The sequence below is a fragment of the Protopterus annectens genome, chromosome 3.part1, assembly GCF_019279795.1.
Source record: "Protopterus annectens isolate FY-2018-M chromosome 3.part1, PAN1.0, whole genome shotgun sequence".
Classification (NCBI taxonomy): Eukaryota; Metazoa; Chordata; order Ceratodontiformes; family Protopteridae; genus Protopterus; species Protopterus annectens.
Window position 1 is genome coordinate 1,810,355,392 of NC_056732.1, and position 24,079 is coordinate 1,810,379,470.

At 41.2% G+C, this 24,079-nt stretch overlaps 1 protein-coding gene across 1 annotated transcript in view; it reads left to right on the forward strand.

Annotated features, from left to right (window-relative positions):
* The window catches only part of LOC122798685 (zinc finger protein 708-like), a 213,874-nt gene extending 191,763 nt beyond the window's left edge, over positions 1–22,111 (forward strand). Inside the window, exon 6 of the mRNA XM_044067778.1 lies at positions 17,404–22,111. Within this exon, the coding sequence (XP_043923713.1) occupies positions 17,404–19,001 (1,598 nt within the window). The 3' untranslated portion in view covers positions 19,002–22,111. The remainder of the gene's footprint in view (positions 1–17,403) is intronic.
* Positions 22,112–24,079: the final 1,968 nt, after the last annotated feature.

Below are 24,079 nucleotides of genomic sequence, written 5' to 3' on the forward strand. Positions count from 1 at the left end.
TGGTGGTCTTGCAATATATGCTTTTAGGTAAGATGGAAAAAAAAGGTTTATTCTAAAAACTGCAGTATGCATTAGAGGAGTTAGATGTGAAAGTAGGTAACTTAAGTTTTACCTGTGTAAAAGTTAAGTTTTAGTGGAGAGTCACTATTTTTAAAACAGCAAGACAGATTGAAAGGGGGTGGTCACTTTTGTATTCTGGTACTATGGAATGCAGTAGGATGGCCAATAAATTTAAATAGTTGAAGGGGAGTGATTTCACAAAATGATAATTTTGTGCTTACTCACACCAGCCAGTAAAAGCAGAGGGGAAGTGACACATATGGTCAAATTAACATAAGGGGCAAGCAACTAGAAAGGCAGTGGTATTTAAGAACACAACAGTAACCAGGTGGGAGTGTGAGAAAAAATTTCTGTCTGACTCACAAGAGACGGAGCTGTGGTCTCTTTTCAAGTTTTAATATGCAGTTAAAAGCAGAATACAAGTAAAATGCTGTGTTGTTGTGTCTTTCGGCTTTTCCCGGTTAGGGTCGCCACAGCGGAACTCTGGTGTGCTAATGATTGGCAGTTGCCAGCCTTGATGCACAACCTTCAACGATGGTATGCCCATTCACGCATGTCTCCACACAAAAAAAATACTAAAATATAGTGTTTGAACCACAAACTGTGTAAAAAGAAATGTAAAACACTATAAACAGGATGCCTTAAGGAAGAAGCTGCAAAACACTATAAACAGGATGCCTTCCACACAGAAGACACTCTAGCTGAGAATCGAACAGGACAATGTCTTACTATGAGGTGACAACGCTACCGCAGCACCACAATGTAAAACGCTGTGTAAAGAAAACAAATCACAGTATACAAAATAGAAAAAGGCAATAAAGTAATACAAAATACAACAAATAAAAAGCGAACTAACCTTTCCCTCACAGTAAACTGTAGCAGAGTCTGGGTGAGCCTTTCCAGTAAAGCCTCACTGTAATTGGGTACCCTTGCAAGTGACTTTAGCTGGCTTTGTAGTGCCTGGTTGCAGTGAAAAGTACTTTATAGTCTGGGCAAAAGGGGGTACACCTGAGAAAGACTGGCACAGATTTACCTGCTGTGTGTGTGTGTGTGTGTGTGTGTGTGTGTGTGTGTGTGTGTGTGTGTGTGTGTAAAATCAAATCTCAGTGTGTGTGTCAGCTACTTGGAGCAGGGACATGAAGCACTGATTTCACAGAGAGAGTGGTGGAGGACGTGGCTTGGGCACTCAGCTGAGTATTTAACTCTGTAGCTGTGCCAGTGGGGGGCTTTACTGGGGACCTGGGGAGAGACAGAAAGAGAAACCCAGACCCCGGGCTGAGTGTCTTCCCTGTGTGCTCTTAAGGGAAACTGTGCTTGATACAGAGAGGTTTGCATCTAGAAATACTGAATGCATCCATTTTTGTTAGAAATGAGCATCCCTGTCCAGTGTCAGTGGTGAGGATTCAGGCTCCTTGATTACTGGCCCAGAGTGGGGATGTCACATTGATATAAATTCATGACATAATTTAGTATTATTAAGCTGTTTACTGTTTAACTTTCTCTGTTCTCTTACTTTATCTGGTAAAAAACTTGTCTTTCCTAACTTGAGTTGTCCTTTCTAACTTGTTTCCATGCTCACTCTTAATGCTCCCACTACCATCTTGTACTTTTGTAGCAATGCAGTGTTACCTTCTCTTCCAAATGATGTATCTTTTGTCTGATACTTTGTAACCACTGCCAGCCTAGTTAGCAATGAAATATTTAAACAAGTGTTTTAACGTTGTGTTTCATCCTAAACTATAAGTCCTGGCACTTTGTGCTATTTTTTGTTACACGTTTACATTGAACAGTTATTAGGTGGAGCTATTTGCAATTAGGTTAGAGTCATTTTAGAGAAATATAAATATGGGTTTGTTTTTACATGACAAAATGCTCAGAAATAAACTGTGTGAAACTGCTCTCTGAACTGCTAGTTCTGTATTGTATAGGTAGTGAAGTCCCCAGTCTGGGCCAGTAATCAAGGAGCCTGAATCCTCCCTAATCAAGGAGCCTGAATCCTCACTACTGACACTGGAGAGGAACGTTCACTTGGTGTACAAATGGATACACTCTGTCTTTCCAGATGCTGACCTCTCTGCATCAAGCACAATTCCCTTAAGGGCAGACCACACAGTCTGAGGTCTGGATCTCTATGTCTCTCTCCCTCCAGGTCCCCAATAAAACTCCCCACTGGTACAGCTGTAGGGTTAGGTCCTCAGCTGAGTGTCCAAGCCAAGTCCTCCAGCATGCTATCTGTGAAACAAGTGTTTCATGTCCCTGCCCCAAGTAGCTGATATATACACACACTTTAAGATTTCATTTTCACACACACACACACACACACACACACACACACACACACACACACACACACACACACACACACACACACACACACACACCTGGGAAAGGATGGCCAGATTACCCACTCTACCAACTTTGCCCAGACTATAAGGTAAATTCACTACCACCAGTCGGTTAATATAAGGCTCTTAAAATTGTATCCAGTTATACTGAGTGAAAGTAATATTAGTATAAATGGTAATGTTGACCAAACAGCCAGGCTTTCAGGAGTGGCCAGAATTATCACCAAATGAATATGTGTAAGTACTGTGAAAGCTTAAATATTTTCTAAAAAAGGACCAGCCACAATGAAACATTTAAATATATTTAAATAAAAGAATAAGAAAATAATAAATATCTGTTTACAGTAAACACCAGAGTTACAGTCACAGGAATACTGAAATAACACAGCTGGAAAGAGTCACACAGTTACAGAAAAAACAGTACTTCTAATCTCACTATATTTTCCTGACTAATCTAAAGAGAAATAAAATTACTGTTCCCTGGTTAAGTTACTTGCTACGACAAGGCAAGATAATGTGGATGAGTGGTCCTTGTCCTCAGATACAAGACAGAATACAGAATGCTCCTGAAACTTTAGTCTCTTCTAATATTAAAACATTATATCTGGTACTATCCATGTCATTATTGATCACGGATGGGTATAGGATCCGACCTTTGATCCGAGCTGGCTCTACAAGAGACGGCTCCTGAGCTCAAGCTCCTCCCCTTCCCAACATCCCTTGCTACTTATAACCCTCAGATCTTGTTTGCCATGATTTCCAAGGAGACATGTTTCCTGAGCTCTTGCTATTTTAATTCGGATAAGTGCTTTATTTTATTTCCTTTGGGGGTCTTTCACCTTCCTTCTTAACTGCCCTTACTTTTTTAATTCCATTAAGGACTTTCCTCCCCTTCTGATAGTTTTAGACTAGTTTTGTAAGTCCTACCCAGGTTCCCACCATCCTCCCAGTTTTTAGGTGTCCCTCCTTTCTTCTGTGCTTTCTCCTGCCCCATTTGGTGTGTGTGGATGGTGGGTGTTTGTGTGGGTCTAGTATGTCTGAGAAACCCACCAGTTTTAAGCGTTCCTCCTCATGTGGCAGGAAGTTACACCATGCCAACACTCATGAGGAGTGTGTCTACTGCCTAGGAGAGCCCCATTTGGAGGCTGAGTGTAAATTCTGTGCTGGTTTCTACCCCAGGGCTCTCCTAGAGCATAGAAACTACTTAAGGGGATTGTGAAGGTGGGGCCCCTGGTTTCGGGTTCCCTCTCCAAGCCCTCTTTGGATCCTAAGAAGAAGGCTTCCTCCTCTCGGGATTCACCTGCCAAAAAGCCGAGGCTCTCGGATCCTAATTCCCTGGATCTGAGTCCAGCCTCTGTAGCTTTGGGTCCAGGCTCCTCGGCTCTGAGAGCCCCAGTTACTCCTGAGAGATCTGAGCCCTCAGAGTCTCGAGGGTCTTCAGATCCAACCCGACCTAGGCCCCCCTTGGGTCCAACCCAGCCCTCCGATCTAACTTTGGTTCCCTTCCAGTCTTTGGATCTGGCAAGGTCTTCAGATCTGATGGTTTTGTCAGATCTGATCATTATTGAGGATTTCCCATCCACTTCTAAGAGGTTGGATCCTAGATCGACCAGCAGATCACCTTCTGCAGACTGCAGGCCATCGGCTAGGTCAGGTCATTCCTCCATATCCTCTCATTCCACCAGAAGTCTGCTCCCCTCTGACATGAATCAGATGATGAGAAGCTTTCTCAAAGCCCAAACCGAACTGGGCTTGTTGCCATCTCCTAGCCAGTTGCCCAGGAGACCTACGCCATCCACAGAACTCCACTCTCCCTGTCCAACCCACCTCGGCTTGTTTACCCAGAATTAGAGCATCCCCAGGGAGAGGCCAATGGTGTTTGGTATTGCTTCCTTCCCCACACTGTCTGGGTCCCTGGCTGGTTTAGCTCCATTGCTCTCAGAGCTGTCAATGCCTAGGCCTTGTGAGGTCAGCGGGAGTCACTGAAGTGGGGGGGTCTGGTCCAGAGTGTTCAGACTGTTCCCTCCCCATCAGAGCATCTTCTTTAGACAGCTTGGGGCCAATATCATCCTGGGAAGTCAGTGTGGTGTCAGGGTCCCCCCTTCCACCCTAGTAGGCTGTGCCCGGTGGGGACAAGTGGGGGGCTTCTTCCAGCCCATTGGCTTTTCAGGCGATAGAGAGGACCATCTCTGGATAGGAGGCAGCCTATACCTCAGCTCTGGATCCCCCCCAGCCCTGTTCTTCTTTGGGTGGTGAGACCTCGTTATCCATCCAGGGTCAGCCCTCCCATGAGCGTCTTCAGACAAGAATTACCCCCATTGGGGTCCCTTCCTTTTCCGAGTCCTTCCTGGAGCCCACTGTGGAGGAGTCTCTGGAACAGGACATGCAACAGGAGGCACGTGGACTCCCCTCGAGAGTCCCTCACTGAGGACATGGATTTCGAGGAGGGAGACTGGTTCCCTAGACCTCCGCCCGAAGACGTGTCCTTTGGAGACATCCTCGAGATCCTGAAAGAGCGAGGCCATTGGTTTTTCCCCCACCCCTTCTTCAGAGGAATCCGTGTTTCTGAAGGGCTTCGGAATGGGCCCATCTTCCTCCTGGGTGTCTCCCCCTGCAGATGAGCTTGCCCAGCTCATTTCCAGCAGGGCTTGGAAGGAGCTGGGCACATTGAACCTGTTCCAAAGAAAGGTGACAAATTTCTAAGCCCCCCAAAGACAAAACGTTTTTGAGCAAAGGTGTCCCCATTAATGCCATTGTGGTTGCTGTAGCCACCAAAAAGGAGCTCATTGAACAAAGCTCCATGGTCCATCCTGTAAACAGGGAGTCTTGGGCGATTGACCATTTTGGGAAGCATGTGTATGCCTCAGCTACATTCAGACTGAGGACTACAAATTACATGGCACACTTCACATAGCTGCAAAGGGATTTGGTCTCAGAACTCTCCACTTTCCTTTCAGAATTGCTACCTCAGGAGAGCCTTAAGCTAGTCTCTCCAAAGCTATCTATTCTAACATCCCTTGCTAACATCTCAATGAGGTTGATCGCTAATGCTGTGGAGGTTACCTCTCGAGTGGCAGGTACAGGCATTGCTTTTAGGGGTTATGCCTGGCTTCATCTTTGCGGGTTTGAGGAAAATTTCAAGGCGTCTTTTACCAACTCCCCCTTTGATGTATCTACACTGTTTCGTTCCTCAGTCAAAGAAATTGTAATCTGTAGCGACCAGGAGGGGAAAACTCTGTCTGCAGTCGGGATCAAGTTTTCTACTCCCCAGCGATCCTTTTCCAGGAATCAGAGGGTGGTAAGAAACTGTGGTTCCTGGGTGCTCCTCAGGAATCCTCTTCTTCTGGCTGAGGAAGGGGGGTTGATACCAGATGCCACCCCAGAGGCAGAGGAGGTCCGCAGAATCAGGGTTCCCGGAAACCCTTCTCAGAGAAGTTCCCTCAGTGCTTCTGCAGCATTGCCCAGCTCTCCTGCCCTGGAGGCAGTCGAGGGCCATATCTCTATACACAAAATAGCTTGGACAGTTATTACCTCCAATCAGTGGGTGTTAAATCAGTGTGTGTTAAACATAGTATCCAGGGGATACTTCATACCCTTTGTTCAGCCCCTCCAACTCAAAGGTCTGTCCCGGACATTACACCCTGCCAGAGGGAGTTGGCCTTCCTCAAGGTCTAAGACCTCCTTCAAAAAGAGCCATCCAAGAGGTCCTAACAGGACAATGAGGGTCCAGAAATTACTGTCTTTTTGGTGCCCAAGAAAACCTCCCATTTTGGACCTCAGTGTTCTGAATTTGTCGGTCAAGAAGTCAAAGTTCCAGATGGTTATTGTTCAGTCCATTCTGCCGCTTCTGCACAAGGACAACTGCTTGTGCTCAGTGGATCTCAAGGATGCGCACTATCACAAAAATTTGACAGATGCTCCAGGATTTACCTGCGCTTTTGGCTGGGGGCCAGTCACTACCAGTTCAGAGCCCTGTCCTTCAGACTCACCTCAGCCCCCGCCCCGGGTGTTTAGCAAATGTATGGCAGTGGTGGCAGCTCATCTCTGGCTGCAAGGCTTTCAGGTCTTTCCATACCTGGACGACTGGCTCCTCACAGCTGCCACAAGTTATCAACTCACTCAAACCATGGATTGTACTCTCTGTCTCTTTCAGGACCTAGTCATCATGGTCACCCTTCCCAAATCCCATCTTGCTCTGTGTCAGAGCCTGAAATTTATTGGGTCCTTCTGGACATGATTTCAGAGACTCCAGCACTTTCCCCACGCAGAGTCGAGATAATCAGGGAACAGGTCCGTCTTCTGATTCTGGATAGTCCTTCAGCACATTGAATTGTACAAGCCCTCGGGTCAATGGCGGCTGTGATTTCAGTTGGTCCCCTCTCACCAGGCATCACATGAGAGTTCTGCAGTGGCCCCTTGTGGTGCAGTGGTCAGCTCACTTTCAATCCATGTCCATTTCCTTCAGGATTTCTCAGTCTGCAGACATCAACTTGCTTGGTGGTTCCAATCCCAGGACCTTCTTCTAGGCAGACCTTTTAGTCTTCCCATACCCTAAGCCACAGTGACCATGGACTCCTCCCTGTTGGGGTGGGAGGGCATTATCGGTGAAGGATGGTCCAAGGCATGTGGTTCCTTTATGAGACCAAGTTGCATATCAGTGTCTTGGAGGTGAGAGCAGTCCTTCCAATATTGCAAGCCTTCCAAGACTGTCTACCTCTTGGGACTGTTGCAATTCAGTCAGATAACATGGCAGTGGTCTGGTACTTCATCAAATGGGGGGAACATGGTCCTACACCCTATGCAGACAGGCCATGATGGTGTGTGAGTGGACAATGTCTTCTTAGCAGACAATCTCAGCGGATCTATCCCAAGTCCTCACAAGTGGTCCCTGAATCCATCAGTGGGAAGTCAGATATTCGACCATTGGGGTCTCCTTCGCTGCAGTCTTTTTGCCTCCCCCATCAATCACAAATGCAGCAAATACTTTGCCCTGATCCCCTCAATGGGGGAACCACCCAAGGACGCTGTGGTTCACGATTTACTGCACTGACTTCTCTACTCCTGTCCCCCAACTCCTCTCATTCCCAAAGTCTTACAGAAAGCTTGTCACCTGAAGACCCATCTCATCCTTGTTGCCCCCTTCTGGCTTCATCAGATGTGATTTTCCCTCCTTTGGTCTCATCTAAAATATCCACCTTGGATTCTAGATCCATATCCGGATCTCATTTCCCATCCTTGGGGGCTTCCTCTTCCCAACCTCAAGTCTCTTCTGCTGACTGCCTGATACCTCCAGTTCCGATGATTATATCCCAGTCCAGGCTTCCTTCCCCAATTAAGGACATTATTTTGGCCTCTCAAAAGCCTTCTACTAAGAAGGTGTGCTCCAATAAATGGAAGAGATTTTCTATTTAGGCTCAGCAATGTAATTTAGATCCCTTTTCAGCTTCTATATGACATTTTTGTGTTCCTGGCCTCTCTTTCAACAAGGGGCTAGTTTCTCTACAATCAAACTTCAGTTGTCTCTCTGTCTCTCTCTCTGTCTCTCTCTCTCTTTCGGCTTTTCCCGGTTAGGGGTCGCCACAGTGGATCACCTTGTCTGCTCATGATTGGCAGTGGAGTTTTATGGTGTCGAATTGCCAGCCCGGCGCCCACCCTTCCACAGAAAGCACACGCACACTCACAGCTTGGGCCAATTTTTTTGCATGTCTAATCCATTTGCAGCATGTCTTTGGGGATGTGGGAGGAAACTGAAGCACCTGGAGGAAACCCATACGACCACAGTGAGGACATGCAGACTCTGCACAGAAGACACCCCAGCCGAAAATCAAACTTCAGTTGGCTGCTATATCTAATTTCCATTTCAATGAAAGTCCCACTTTCTGTTCTGGGCTGTACAGGGTCTTTCTCAAAGAAGTTTTTTTTTTTGCTCAGGCCTACTATCAAAAATCCTTTCCCTCTGTGGGGCCTTACTCTGGTGTTGCAGTCCGTTACTCAACCCCCTTTTGAGCCTGCGGCTACCTGTGACCTCAGGTTCCTATCTTGGAAGACAGCCTTTTTGGTAGCTATTACCACAACCAAAAGGGTTTCTGAATTGCAGGCTCTTTGCATCAAGCCTCCCTTCATGATTTTTCATAAGGATAGGGTATCCCTTAGAACAAATCCTTCCTTCATTCCTAAGGTGACCTCAGAGGTTAATCTTAACCAGTCTATTCGGCTCCTTGTCTTCTTTCCCAAATTTTCTAATAATGGGGAGTATAGGCTGCATTGTCTGGAAGTACATAGGCAGTTGCTTTTCCTTTCAAAAGAACAGAACATTTCTGAAAATCTGATCAGCCTTTTGTGACTTTTTCTCAGGCTAAAAAAGGTCAAGCAATTTCCAAGGTTTCTAATTAGATAGTCAGCTGTATTGCTTACATTTCTGACAGCAATCACATGGAGCTCCCCAGACCAATTAAAGCTCATTCTACTAGGTCAGTGGCCACATCTTAGGCTTTCTTGGCAAAACTGTCCTTAGATGACATTTGTGCTGCTGCTACTTGGTCTAATCCCCATACTTTTGTGACACATTATAAGTTGGGCCTGGTGTCTAGTGGCAGGGCTTCCTTTGGTTCTTCTGTGCTCCAGCATGTCCTTCCATGAGACCTCCCAGCGTTGTTGGTAGCTGGGGACTCTGACCCATCCATGATCAATAATGACATGGATAGCACCGGGTAAAGAGTTATGTACTTACCATAACTTGGAATCTGGGCTATCCAATGCCATTATTCATCACATTCCCTCCCTCCTTCCCCCTCCTTCTGGAGTCTGAGGAGTTATGGAGGAAGTTTTCCTTAGTAATCCTTTCCATTCTATTAGCAGTCCTCACTACTTTCTGTTTTCTATCCAGCAAACTCAGTCTGAGGGTTATGGGTAGCAAGGGATGTTGTAGTGCCAGCTCAGATTCGAGGTTGGTTCCTATACCCATCAGTGATGAATAATAACACAGGATAGCCCAGATTCCAAGTTATGGTAAGTACATGTTGTTCTTCTTTCAGCTTTTCCCAGTTAGGGGTCGCCACAGCGGAACTCCGGTCTGCTAATGATTGGCAGTAGATTTTTTACAGGTGCCAAGGTGCCAGCTCAATGCCCAACCTTCAATGAAGGCATGCCCATTCTACGCATGTCTTTCGAACCCCCACTCGACCGCGGGGAGGACAATCTCTTTATGTACAGAATGACATCACATGCATCCGGTCATCTGACTCTGTTTCATGCACTGTCCCCCATCATTAGAAGATACAAAGGTTTAGCACCTATGTGCTACAATATACACAGATAGAGCTTTGCTCAGATGTGGTGCAGGTGCTGGAAGTCATAAAACCATTTCACATTTCCTACAGGAGCTACAACCTATTCCCTAGCACAGACATTGCACCTCTGGCTTCATTCAAAACTGTGGGATAACATCTTTATGGCTTAAGCCATAAAATAATTTAATTCCATTTATATAGTTGAAGTTTAAGATTAACCTCTTAGTTTCCAGTCCTCTGTTAAAACATATACATTTAATTCAGTCACAATAAGACATGTACATTTCTTTTCCACCTAGCAGGGCACACTGTTGATACATTTTCATACAAGCAAACCTCACAGATACATTTTCAGCACAAGCATCTGTACAAATCAGTTTGATATATAAATGACATATAATTATTTACAAAATTCCAGCTAGCTGTGCAGGCACATCACACATCCACTGCCCTACTTCTCCTGGCATGGCTGGCAGTACCTCTTATCATCACAAGGATCGTGATAGAACAAGGTGAGGAGGAACCTGGATGAACCGGGATTTGTTGCAAATGGCTTCCATTTTCCTGCTTTGCATCAGTTTTGAAATTATTTTGACTGAGATGGTTAAGATGTTTTAAAATATGCTTTTCTGTCTAAATGTTAGAGTTGTACATTTGCTGCTGAACATTTGATGTGTTTGTTTTTGAAATTAAATAGACGGGCATTTTCTTGTTGATAGTGATTGTGCTGAGTAAGAGGTCCTGTCAAAGGAGTTAAGGTTAACACTTTAGCAATAACCCTCAAGTGGGTGTAAGTGTCTCAGGATTAACCCACAGTTGATGTGACTTAATATAAGGCTGAATCCAGTCTTGGGTTATTGCTATTATACAGTGACATCATTTAAGTAAGAAATTACTTACCTTTCTTAAATAATGTCTTTGTATAATGGGTCTGCAGTGTTCTACATTCTTTCACATTTGCTAATCTGAGCATGCGTGTGGAACATGCTTCCCCACGCTTGCAGAATACATCAGTGATGTTCAGGAAAAACAATGGAGAAAAGTCTCTGTTTTTTTTTTTATGCTGTTAATGCTAGAAACTTGTACAAGGCTCAACATAATGGGGGGGGGGGGGGGGGAGAAAGGTCCAAAAATAGGGACAGATTTTATTGCTCTTATAAACTTTGAAAGTTACTGAAATAGGAGGTTTTGTATTTGCATGCATTTTTGAAGAGTATGAAGCTTAAACCTCAAATGTCTGTTATTATTTAATGACTTCAAGATGCAGGGCCTTGTCAGAAAAGTACATTTTTTATGAGGAAAAGACCAAAAATATGAGACAAATTTTAGAGGTGTGAGTGTCTGCGGAGACTTTAGGGGGGACAGTGCAGAAATTCAAGGAAAAACAGGTATGTTTCCAATTCTTTAGTTTTGTAGAACTTTCCTGATTTTTTTTTTTGTATTTTGCTCTGTCCTCTAAGCATATGCTAAAAGAGTAGTCTGGCTGCTCAACGGTGCTTCAGCGGCCGGCCATTTTTCTGTTGAAATATGCTCTATTTACAGTGGGCACTCTGACTGGGCTGTCCAATCAGCGTGCACATTTTTGAATGGCACTGAGTTGCTGTTGTATAATGACCAATTAACCTTTTTGTCTAAGTCTTAATCATACTGCATGTGTGTTGTGATTTGGTGAATGGGTAATAATGTGAGCACTGAGGCTTTTATTGTAGCATACCTTAATGTATGTTGGTAAACTGTATTTGAATTGGACTGCCAGTGGTTGTTTGATGCAAGTGGTTTAGGTTATTTTTATGCAAAAGCATAGCAAGGGTGGAGCGAAGGGGGCAGCTGCCCTGGGTGCAAGGTGTTAGGGGGGGCATGATCGGTACATATGGTTTCTCTATTCTATTCTGCTGAAATGCACAAAAGATCGGACACCAGCTGGGCACTAGAAGACCCAGCTTTAGCTCTGTTAGTAAGTGAAAAAGACTCGCAGCATCACAGTAGTCAAAAGTAAATGCCTGCAAGTGTGTTTTGAGAAGAACTGTAGTATGGTGCATTGCGGCCTGGAAGACAGATGGTGTACTAATTTATAACCCAGACCGATATATAACCAGCAGCTGATGTCCTTCTAGGTTTGAATAGGTCACTTACAGAATGGACAAGTTTGTGTCTTGCAGCATATTTAAATGTTTGCTATGCTTGGACTTGGGCTGCCCGGAGGCTATTGTGGATGGTTTAGGTTGCTTACATTTTTAAGTGACAATAAGTGAACCAAAGACAGAGCACCAAACAGCTCACCATACTAGCCAGAAGAAATGTTTGATACCTGGTGATGATAGGATGCATTACCTGACAGCACCAATTACAGTCCGACCTGGAACCTGATCATCATCCTATGTTCCTCCAACATAACCTCTCGACATCTTTGCTCAAGAATTCTACCAAAAGACAAAAATAGTGTGGGTGGGTGACAACACCAAAACAAGACATGGTTTGTAAATGTTACTCTAATCAAGTTAATAGATGAACTGGTTTTGATTCAAGCTCCATTTGTTAAAAAATAAGAAGTGTGACACTCTAGGTCTGGCATTATTGACCAACTATAATCATTATTTAAAAAAAATCAAAAATGTTAATAGCGATTTATCAAAAGTATGAAGCAAAAAAAGGGATGGTTGAGTAATATGTTTTGTAGGTTTGAGTGAATGGATAAAAAATGAGTAAGAGTGTTTATTGTAGCACATGGATAACAGAATGAGTAAGAGTGTTTATTGTAGCACATGGATAACAGAATGAGTAAGAGTGTTTATTGTAGCACATGGATAACAGAATGAGTAAGAGTGTTTATTGTAGCACATGGATAACAGAATGAGTAAGAGTGTTTATTGTAGCACATGGATAACAGAATGAGTAAGAGTGTTTATTGTAGCACATGGATAACAGAATGAGTAAGAGTGTTTATTGTAGCACATGGATAACAGAATGAGTAAGAGTGTTTATTGTAGCACATGGATAACAGAATGAGTAAGAGTGTTTATTGTAGCACATGGATAACAGAATGAGTAAGAGTGTTTATTGTAGCACATGGATAACAGAATGAGTAAGAGTGTTTATTGTAGCACATGGATAACAGAATGAGTAAGAGTGTTTATTTTAGCACATGGATAACAGAATGAGTAAGAGTGTTTATTGTAGCACATGGATAACAGAATGAGTAAGAGTGTTTATTGTAGCACATGGATAACAGAATGAGTAAGAGTGTTTATTGTAGCACATGGATAACAGAATGAGTAAGAGTGTTTATTGTAGCACATGGATAACAGAATGAGTAAGAGTGTTTATCGTAGCACATGGATAACAGAATGAGTAAGAGTATTTATTTTAGCACATGGATAACAGAATGAGTAAGAGTGTTTATTGTAGCACATGGATAACAGAATGAGTAAGAGTGTTTATTGTAGCACATGGATAACAGAATGAGTAAGAGTATTTATTTTAGCACATGGATAACAGAATGAGTAAGAGTGTTTATCGTAGCACATGGATAACAGAATGAGTAAGAGCATTTATTTTAGCACATGGATAACAGAATGAGTAAGAGTGTTTATTGTCGCACATGGATAACAGAATGAGTAAGAGTGTTTATTTTAGCACACGGATAACAGAATGAGTAAGAGTGTTTATTGTAGCACATGGATAACAGAATGAGTAAGAGTGTTTATTGTAGCACATGGATAACAGAATGAGTAAGAGTGTTTATTGTAGCACATGGATAACAGAATGAGTAAGAGTGTTTATTTTAGCACACGGATAACGGAATGAGTAAGAGTGTTTATTGTAGCACATGGATAACAGAATGAGTTAGAGTGTTTATCGTAGCACATGGATAACAGAATGAGTAAGAGTATTTATTTTAGCACATGGATAACAGAATGAGTAAGAGTGTTTATTGTAGCACATGGATAACAGAATGAGTAAGAGTGTTTATTGTAGCACATGGATAACAGAATGAGTAAGAGTGTTTAACGTAGCATACTTAATGTATATTGTGATTGGATGTGTCATGGCTTGGGACTATTTGCTGCAGACACTTTAGGATACTAACACATTTATGTAAGCCTAAACCAAAATACCAAACAGCTCGCCATAGTCAGAGGAGCAGTACAAGCCTCCTGTGGTCTGTGTATGAGGTTTGGTGAGACAGGGTTTTTGTATGACTGGCCACCCTGATGTGGCACATATGCTTCTCAGTGTACCAGCACTACTAAATGCCTGAAGTTTCTCCAGTTATCTGTGGGACTGCCCATCTTATAACCCTTGTGTTTTTAGCATTGAAACTCTTATTAAATGGAGCTGGGCTGTGTTGTAACACGCCAAACAGGAGGCTGCATGATAATGTGTTGAGACAGTGCACAACCACGGGTTAACTAACTTTATATTAAGTGACCATGTAGACTTGTAGATGGGATATCGTTTGGGGAAGGGTAGCATGAATGACTGCAGGTGGGTGAGACACCATTGAGGTTGGTGGGTCAGTAGTGTGGGACCTTATAGTACAAACTGGAAAGAAAATTTGCTACACCGCTTCTTACTGATACAGTAGTAGTTCAGCTAAATTGGTCAGAGTCTGATAGCTCTTGTCGAAGAGTAAGGCCATGAGCTGTTAACGAGCTGCTTTCTGTAGACCAGAGTTTGATTCTACCAGTCTTTATTTGTCTGCTGTGTGACTCTCAGCAAGGCAGTAAGCCAGATGTAGCTCCTGAGCAGAATCTGTCCATACGGATAAATGCACTAATCTGTTTAACAAGTAAGCCACTGTTGCTGATTTCCCACCCACTCATTCTGGCTTTGGGAGACTTGAGCTGGGGTGTGGTGCCCTCTCTTTATACTGACTTCTTCCTCTTCCCTCACAAAGCTTTGAGAATACTCAGATCTGAATATATTTAGAGAAGCTACTTTCTTTTTTCCCCTCCTATCAGCTTACATTTGGAGGGCCACATTCTCTTTCTCTCTCTCTCACTCTCTCTCTCTCTCTGTCTCCTTGAAAGTTAAATCACGGCCTTCCCCGTTACCTTTCAAGCTGCATGGTATTTAATTTTCCAGGCAAGTAAACTGTAGAGTTGTATGGGTAGATGCCAATTTTATGCAGGGATTCTCCCAATGTCCCTAACGGAGGGATGTTTACCACATCTGGAGGAGGAAGGGTCCTGAACTGTGGAGATCAAGCTGGACATCAGGCATTCTACAGCTGAAGTAATACAAGTCAAGACTGTTGCAACAGTCATCTACTCAAAACATCTGCTGTTATGTTACATTATTGCACATTTGCATTCTCAATAGTATTTACCTTTTTGTGCAAGAAAGTGGAATGATTAAGAAGAGGATATGGTAGATCTCATGACTGAGGCAGTAAGGTAATCAGGATACTCTAGAAACTGAGGGATAATTAAGTACTATAAAATCTAGAATTGGAAAACATAAGGGAAGGGCATACTAAACTTCCAATAATTACTTATTTCATAAAAAAATTTAAGCAGTGATGACATTGTAGATCAGGATATACCCTGGCTCAAAAAGTAAAAAAGAATGTACTTTGGATTATGATTTGATGGCGTCTGGGTATGTTTTTTTAGTGTCATTTCTGAAATGTGTTGCAGACATTCATACCATCATATTGCTCTTTATTGAATTCAGGGGCACTTCTTGATTTCTTCTGCATTTTTATGAACTCTTGAGGTCCACAGTTCTGACTACGTTAGTGGTATTTCTACTTTGTAACTGTATGAATGCACCTTTCTAGACCTGTCAGGTACCAAACAAACTGAGCACTAAGGTGTCTCTCTTAAAGACTTATTTCACTTAAAATGGGTCAAGTATTCTAGGAGTCTTTTTTTCTAATAGGAATTATGTTTTGTTCCCAGATTATGTGTAAAACTTTTTCCTTAAAGTCAGTTTTAGAAGATACGGTGTAGAGCTCAGCATGTTTAGTTTTGAAACTGAAACTATTATTTTAATTTACTCTTTGCTTACATATATAATCCCTTTCAAGGTGACTGAGAATGAGAGCCTTTCCTGATACTTAGTAGCACAAGACAGAGAAACTAATCTGGTCAACAATAGGTAAATAAAATAAATACATAGGTATCTGCTGATTTAATTTTAATTAAAGTTAACATGACATGTAAATGAACCATGCAGAGCTTGTTTTAAATGCCTGAAAGCTCTTACAGTGGTCTAAAGTGAAGTAAATCCAAAAAACAATATAGAGCCGCTTTACTCACTGTACATTATAAAAGCTTGGAACTCAGTTACTTCAGTTATATTAACAGAAACAAACAAAAGCCTCTTTCTGCAAAAGTTAAAAGACTACCTACAAACAATAGCCAACTGCTCATGTAACAGGTAACAGAATTAAGTATTATTACTGATAATACTCAGAAAAGCAAAGCTATCATCTTGTATACCTTTTATCTTCACTACTTTGGGTGTGGGAGGATGGCATAATGGTTAAGGTTTTTACCTTACAGATGTGAGGTGCAGGGTTTGATTCTCACATGGGGTAATGGGCTAGCCTTGAAATGGCTCACAAAGGCAGTCAGCCTATGAACCTAGCCAACTCCTTTTCTTCTAAGCCTATCACTAATATACATCGTGCGTGTGTCTGCGTGTGTGTGTGTGTATATATATATATATATATATATATATATATATATATATATATATATATATATATATATATAAATGGTTCTACCTGACATGGTCGACAGCTCATATGACTGAAAGCTCACATGGTCGACAGTTCATTTGATCGACATGAATTTTAGGTGGGGGGCTTTGCCCCCCACACCCCCCCTAACTTATATATATCAACTCCAAGGTCGCACAACATGGGGGAGGGGGGCAAATTCGACATGAATTTTAGGTGGGGGGCTTTGCCCCCCACACCCCCCCTAACTTATATATATCAACTCCAAGGTCGCACAACATTGGGGAGGGGGGCAAATTCATGTTGATCAAATGAACTGTCGACCATGTGAGCTTTCAGTCATATGAGCTGTCGACCATGTCAGGTAGAACCATATATATATATATATATATATATATATATATATATATATATATGTATAAAATCTCCAAACATTCAGTCTTAAGTTTATTGGAAACTAATGACAACAACTGTATTGGCTCAGTATATGCGTTATTTTCATTGCAAATGCCAGTGTATGGTAATGCCTGCAAATTTATATTCTATATATGTAATATGTTTTCTCTGCATGCAGCACAATGTTTCTAAAGTACCAAAATGAACATAAGTTGTATTAACCTTGGAAATTGTTTCCCCCGACTCTGTATCATTCTATCCTGGTGAACAACAGGGAAACAACTAAATATTGTCAGTGAAGGTACTGAGGAACTGTTGCATTTTATATGCAGAAACGAACCAGGTAAATACAGTAAAAAGTATCATAAATATTATGAAAAGTTACAGGAATATAAATTGTAAACACAGAAGTTAGCAATGGCAAAACTAAGCCTTATTGAGAGAGAGAGAGCACATAATGGTGATGCATTTATCATTGACATTCTAAAAAGGAATGGAAAATTTAAAAAAGTTAGAATGTTGGTATGGATATGGTAGAATGTGCTTTATATTCCAACTGTTGCATAAGAAAGTAAGCCTTCAGCGTGGGTTGCTACATTCTGATAATTTTTTTTTTTCTTTTAAGTTAAGAAGAATACAGATTTCAGCAAGTTTCAGAGTCAACAATTATCACTTGGGACCTACACTTATTCTGAAAGTGACAAGACTTTGCCAGATGAGAAAATATTCACAAGACATGACCCTGTGCAGAATGACAGCAGGCAGGATAATTGTCTGGAGTACAACAAAGGACTTAATGCGAAAACTAATGTGGAAGAGCTTCTGGAAACTTGTAATGAATTTACACTTAACAGTAACAGCTTAACTGCTCATTTAATCCACAGTGTAGAAAGACAAAATAATAGTTTATCAGAACCCACAGAGAAATTTAGTAGAGAAATCATCATGTGTGACAATGTATCTACAAGAGAAAGCTGTGTATGCAGTTATCACAGCATTTACAGTGGACAGAAACCCTCTAAAGTTTGTACATATGACAAGGGATTTGCAGATGGAAGAAGTCCATCAGTGCATCTGAGTGACCACAGTGGACAGAACCCCCACAGATATGCCACATGTGACAAACCTTCGGCAGCACTTGAGATTTCCCACACTGGACAGAAATTCTACAGATGCAGTATATGTGACAAGGGTTTTTTATATAAAACCAGTCTGACTGCTCATGAGATTGTACACATTGGAAAGAAGCCGTATAAATGTAGCACATGTGATCGACTGTTTTTATATAAGAGTAATTTGGCATTGCATGAAATTATCCACAGTATGCAGAAGCCTTATAGATGTCCTACTTGTGCCAAGGGTTTTGTAAGGGCAAAGAGTTTAGCAGAACATGAGGGCATTCATCGTGGACAGAAGCCCTATAATTGCACTTTATGTGACCAGGGTTTTACATTTAAAAGTAGTTTGGTACGGCATCAGAATATTCATACCAGTCAGCGACTATACAAATGTGCTATATGTGACAAGGGATTTATAAGTAAGAGCAATCTGGCAGCCCATGAGACTGTCCACACAGGGCACAAGCGCTATAAATGTAGCACATGTGACAAGGGTTTTACACGCAGAGATTGTTTGGAAGCACATGAGAGTATCCACACTGGACAAAAGCGCTTTATATGCAGCACATGTGGCAAGGGTTTTGCACGCAAGGACAATCTTGCATCTCATGAGACTATTCACACAAGGCAGAAGTCCTATATATGTAATATGTGTGACAAGACTTTTACCCGCAAAAATAGTTTGACACTTCATCAAAGGAGTCACGGTGTGAAGGAAACATATAAATGCTCTATATGTGATGTGGCTTTTACACTTAAGAGTGACCTGGTACGTCATAAAAGTACCCACGTTACGAAGCCACAGTATAACTGCACCATATGTAAGAGAGCTTTTATAAATGAGAGCAGTTTGACACGGCATGAGATTACTCACAGTGGACAGAAACCCTATAAATGTACTATATGCAGCAAGTGTTTTATAAGTAAAGGTAATTTGGTACAACACCAGGTCATTCACTCTGATCATAAGCCCTATAAATGTACCGTATGTGACAAGAGGTTTTCACACCAGATTAGTTTGGCATCCCATCAGAGTATCCACAGTGGACAGCAGCCCTATGACTTTATGACGTGGCAAGACTTTGTACAGATAAATACAGTTTAGCAGTACATTGTACTGACTGTAATGGCAGCTCAAAATAGTGGGCTAATGTACACGGATTACAAAGTCCATTGAAAACGTGGGAGAAACGGACAGTTGCAGGTTCTGTAAAACAGAAATGGAAACAGTTACACATCTTGTTGCTGGGTGTGATACACTCATGGTTGTGGGTCTTGTATACTGAAAGGCACAATGATGTTGGAAGACTGTGCAGACTTTGCAAAACAGAAGTAGATGGAAAGCACTGGAAACATGAACCACAAAGCATTATTGACAATGGAAAGTTTGTATAACATGGGATCGTCTTTAACCAATAGTTAAAAAATAGGTGCAAGAAATCCAGATGTAGTAGTCCAGGGAAAAAAGAATAGAAATGAATCATTGATCAATGAAGTGGCTAGACCCAGTGATTACAGTGCCTTACATACACAGAGAGAGACACGCAGTCTTAAAATACCAGGATTTGCAAACAGAAACAAGAATACTATAGAAGAAAGATCCCCAGACAGTGCCAGAAGTAGTAGGCACATCATGATTAGTAAAGGAGGTTGCAGTCATATTTAGATGCGTCACCAGTAGTACATGTAACTATGTATGAACTAATAAAGGGGGCAGTTCTGGGCACATTGCAGGTGATGAGAAGAGCACTCTTGGCCAACATCAAAAACTGAAGCAATACTGATTTAATGAAGCTTAAGTATGCCCTGACTTTGGAATGGGGTTCAATTCCCATCAAGGTAAAAAAAATAAAAGCATTTCAAGAAATTAAATCAACAGAAAGAAGAAAGTATATAAATCTGGGGATGAAAAGATAAAGAAAATTGGGAATTCCACAATTAAACTTTCAAGTATGTAGAACTGCTGGATCCAAAACCCCATGTTGGTCATGATTTGATGCGTGAATGGCTAAGGAGGGGTGGATTAACTCAGAAGATCAGAGGGTAATAATGACAACTCCAGAATGTAAACTATGGACTTGTTGGTTCAGAAAATCTATAGAAGAATGGAAAACAGATGCAAGTTCTGCAGCACAAACCTAGGTATACATTTTGTTCCAGCATGTGATACATTCATGACTGACGGTGTCTGAAAGACACAATAATGTGGCATGGTTGTGTACAAGCATTACAGTAGGCAAGCAGCTGAGAGGCACTGGAAGCAAACTTTTAAATAATTATTGAAACTGAACACACATTGTGATCATGTGGGATCTCCCAGTAATAGAAGTTAATAAAATAGATGCAAGTAAGCAATATATTGTAGTGGAAGAAAAAAGTGAAAAGCCGCATTAATTACTGAAATATATATACCTAATGTTAAAGTGCCATACTTAATGAAAGAAATAAAATTACAGAATATCAAAATATACATGCAAAAATGAGCACTGTGGAAAAGGGACCCCAACTCATTCTAGCAGTAGTAGGGGCAGCTGAGCTAATAAAAAAGAAATTCCAGGCATATTTCCATATGCAATATAAACAGTTAACTCCATATTATGTTCAAAACAAGGCAGTTCTGGCTATGTAGTGAGCACTGAGAAGAGCACTTTCTCAGACATCAAAAGACTGGAGTAAAACTGACTTGGGTAAGGGCAGCATTAAAGTTTATAAAGAGTGTGTTACATGTCCGTCCAGATGTTAAAAATTGTAAGTATTTGAAGAAATGAAGGGGGGGGGACATACAAATGGATTATATATAACTGGCATTTATATATAGTTATATTCTAACAGAGCACTGGAATTTTCACCCTAGGCAGAACCCATACAGTGTGATATAGCAAGAGGTTTTAACTTGTGTATGCAGTTCAGCAGCATATACTGCACTAACTGTACAAGATTGAAGGAACACTGACGGTAACACTGAAAACTTCTCTGACATCCAGTAGTAAATTTCAAAGTATAAATCAGCTTTTCCCCATCAACATTGATGTAATCAGTCTGCCACAGAAAGTATTATAGAACAAGAAAAAAAAGGTATATTCTTTCATGAAGTCAGTTTATGGTAGCATTTTTCAAACCTGATGGAAGCATGACCCTCATGTGGATTGGTTATCTGTACCAATCTGCTGTAGTGGAACTTCGTACATGACTACTGATGGAGGCATGACCCTTGCTCGAATTGGTTATCTGCACCGGTTCTGCTGTAGTTGAACTTCATAACTGACTCCTGATAGAGCCATGACCCTCATGTGGATTGGTTGTCTGCACCGATCTGCTGTAGTGGAACTTCGTACATGGCTCCTGATGGAGGCATGACCCTTGCTCGAATTGGTTATCTGCACCGGTTCTGCTGTAGTTGAACTTCATAACTGACTCCTGATAGAGGCATGACCCTCATGTGGATTGGTTGTCTGCACCGATCTGCTGTAGTGGAACTTCGTACATGGCTAATGGAGGCATGACCCTCATGCGGATTGGTTATCTGTAACGATCTGCTGTAGTGGAACGTCGTACATGACTCCTGATGGAGGCATGACCTTCATGCGGATTGGTTATCTGTACCAATCTGCTGTAGTGGAACTTCGTAACTGACTCCTGATAGAGCCATGACCCTCGTAGATTGGTTATTTGCACCGATCTGCTGTAGTGGAACTTCGTACACAAATCCTGATGGAGGCATGATCCTCATGCGGATTGGTTATCTGTAATCTGCTGTTGTGAAACTACGTACATGACTCCTGATATCCATAAATCCAAACACAGTGGACATTCTGAATCATGAAGCATGTCTACTGACAGATTAGTAGGTGTATTTATGAATAACGATAAGATGGAAATTAAGACAGAAATGGTCTATAGATAAGTAGTAATAGAAAGTGGAAAGAAAAAAAATAGAGGGGGTGAAGGCTGGCGAAACAAGAAAAACTGCTTTAGAAATTAGAGGGAATGTCACAAAGCAAAGTGAGTTACACCATATTAATATATAATCTGGTGTCACTGTGCTCTACATTTTATTTTCCATCTTTTTTCCTTGAATTAACAAGCTGTAATGCAAGTATTTATTTGTATGTGTGGTACAGCTGCCTCTAAGTGCTGATCTGTTTACAAGATCTAGTATATATATATATGTATATACCCGCGGTGATGGTGCTGTGGTAGCGTTGTCGCCTCACAGTAAGACACTGTCCGGTTCGATTCTCAGCTAGAGCGTCTTCTGCTTGGAGACATGCGTGAATGGGCGTACCTTAGTTGAAGGTTGTGCATCAGGGTTGGTAACTCGGCACGTAAAAAGCCGAAAGACACATCATGATATATATATATATATATATAATACACACATGTCAAAACAGAAGAAAATGTGATTTGGATAGTAGAATATGAAATAAGTGTAATTTTGTGTAAATACTTTGCAAATAGCATGAAAAGAAATACAGCTGATGTTTACTTCTCTACTACTGTTAAGAGCTTATCTTTTTGTTTGTTTAAAAAAGTGAAAGCTATGCTTCTTTTAGGACTAACTAGTCTGTGCTTTCTTCTCTTCTTTTGTGCAGAAATAACAATGTAAAATTAACTTCATGTTGTAGCTGCCTATAAAAGCAGTACTAATTATCTGCCTATTGCCTGATTTGTGGATGAAAAGGGTCCCAAGACCAACCCATCTACCCAGTTAAGTAAACTATAGAACAAGTAAACTGTGACCTAAAACTGTAAGCTGAACGGCTGACATGGTAGCTCAAGATATTGGACTCGTCTTGAGATGGTTAAAATATTGCTGAAAAAGAGGGAGATGCAGACACATGTAAGTTCTGTAACACAACTACAAATAGCTGTACAGTTTGTGGCTGGCTTTTAAATATTTATAGTTAAATGTTTTTATGAAGAAAGATGTGTAACAGGGTGAGATTAACACAGTGGAAACAGTAAACTTTACAGTTGATAACTGGCAGAAAATCACTGGGAGCATGAACAGTAAAGGTTCACTGACAATAAAGAAGTGATCACTTGGGATATTCCAGCACCAGGTGTCATGTAGAAGGAAACAAACCAGGTAAACCAACTATTGTTTTATTGCCTTCTTTCTTTCTTAACTATGTAAGTGACCATTGTCAGCATGACTCCAGGTCAATCATACAAGTATAATAAATAAAACAGACATCAAACTGCAGACACTGCTACAAGTATAGGAATACAACAAATAGTGGTGTATACATCACTGATAGATAATGTATGTGAGCATTGGTACAAGTATAGGAATACAGCAAACAGTGGAATGTGTACATCACTGATAGATAATGCATGTGAGCATTGTTACAAGTATAGGAATACAATAAACAGTGGAGTATACACATCACTGATAATGTGTGTGAGCATTGTTACATGTGCGTGAGCATTGTTACATGTATAGGAATACAACAAACAGTGGAGTGTATACATCACTGACAGATAATGTACGTGAGCATTGTTACATGTGTAGGAATACAACAAACAGTGGAGTGTATACATCACTGACAGATAATGTACGTGAGCATTGTTACATGTGTAGGAATACAACAAACAGTGGAGTGTATACATCACTGACAGATAATGTATGTGAGCATTGTTACAAGTATAGGAATACAACAAACAGTGGAGTGTATACATCACTGACAGATAATGTATGTGAGCATTGTTACATGTATAGGAATACAACAAACAGTGGAGTGTATACATCACTGACAGATAATGTATGTGAGCATTGTTACAAGTGTAAAGAAGAAGACAAACAGTGCAATGTAACTTATCGTTTGGATGAGGCATTAAACCCCAAGGTCCATGAGGGGGTTACTTTATATAGGGATTATTTACGTATTTCTATATTTTCTATATTTTTAATGTTCTGTTACTTACATTTTTTTACTCCCCTACACCTTCTGCCCCAGTCTTATTTCATTATGTTCTGTTCCTTACATTTTTATACTCCCCTACACCTTCTGCCCCAGTCTTATTTCATTATGTCATCCTCACCCCTTATATCATTAAACAATAGGTCTTCTTATCTTTTCTGTAATACCATATTGCTACAGTCAGAATGTTATTTCATGTATCTATATCTACCTTACTACACCCTATATAGTTGCCATACAATACCATATGCCTGTCCAT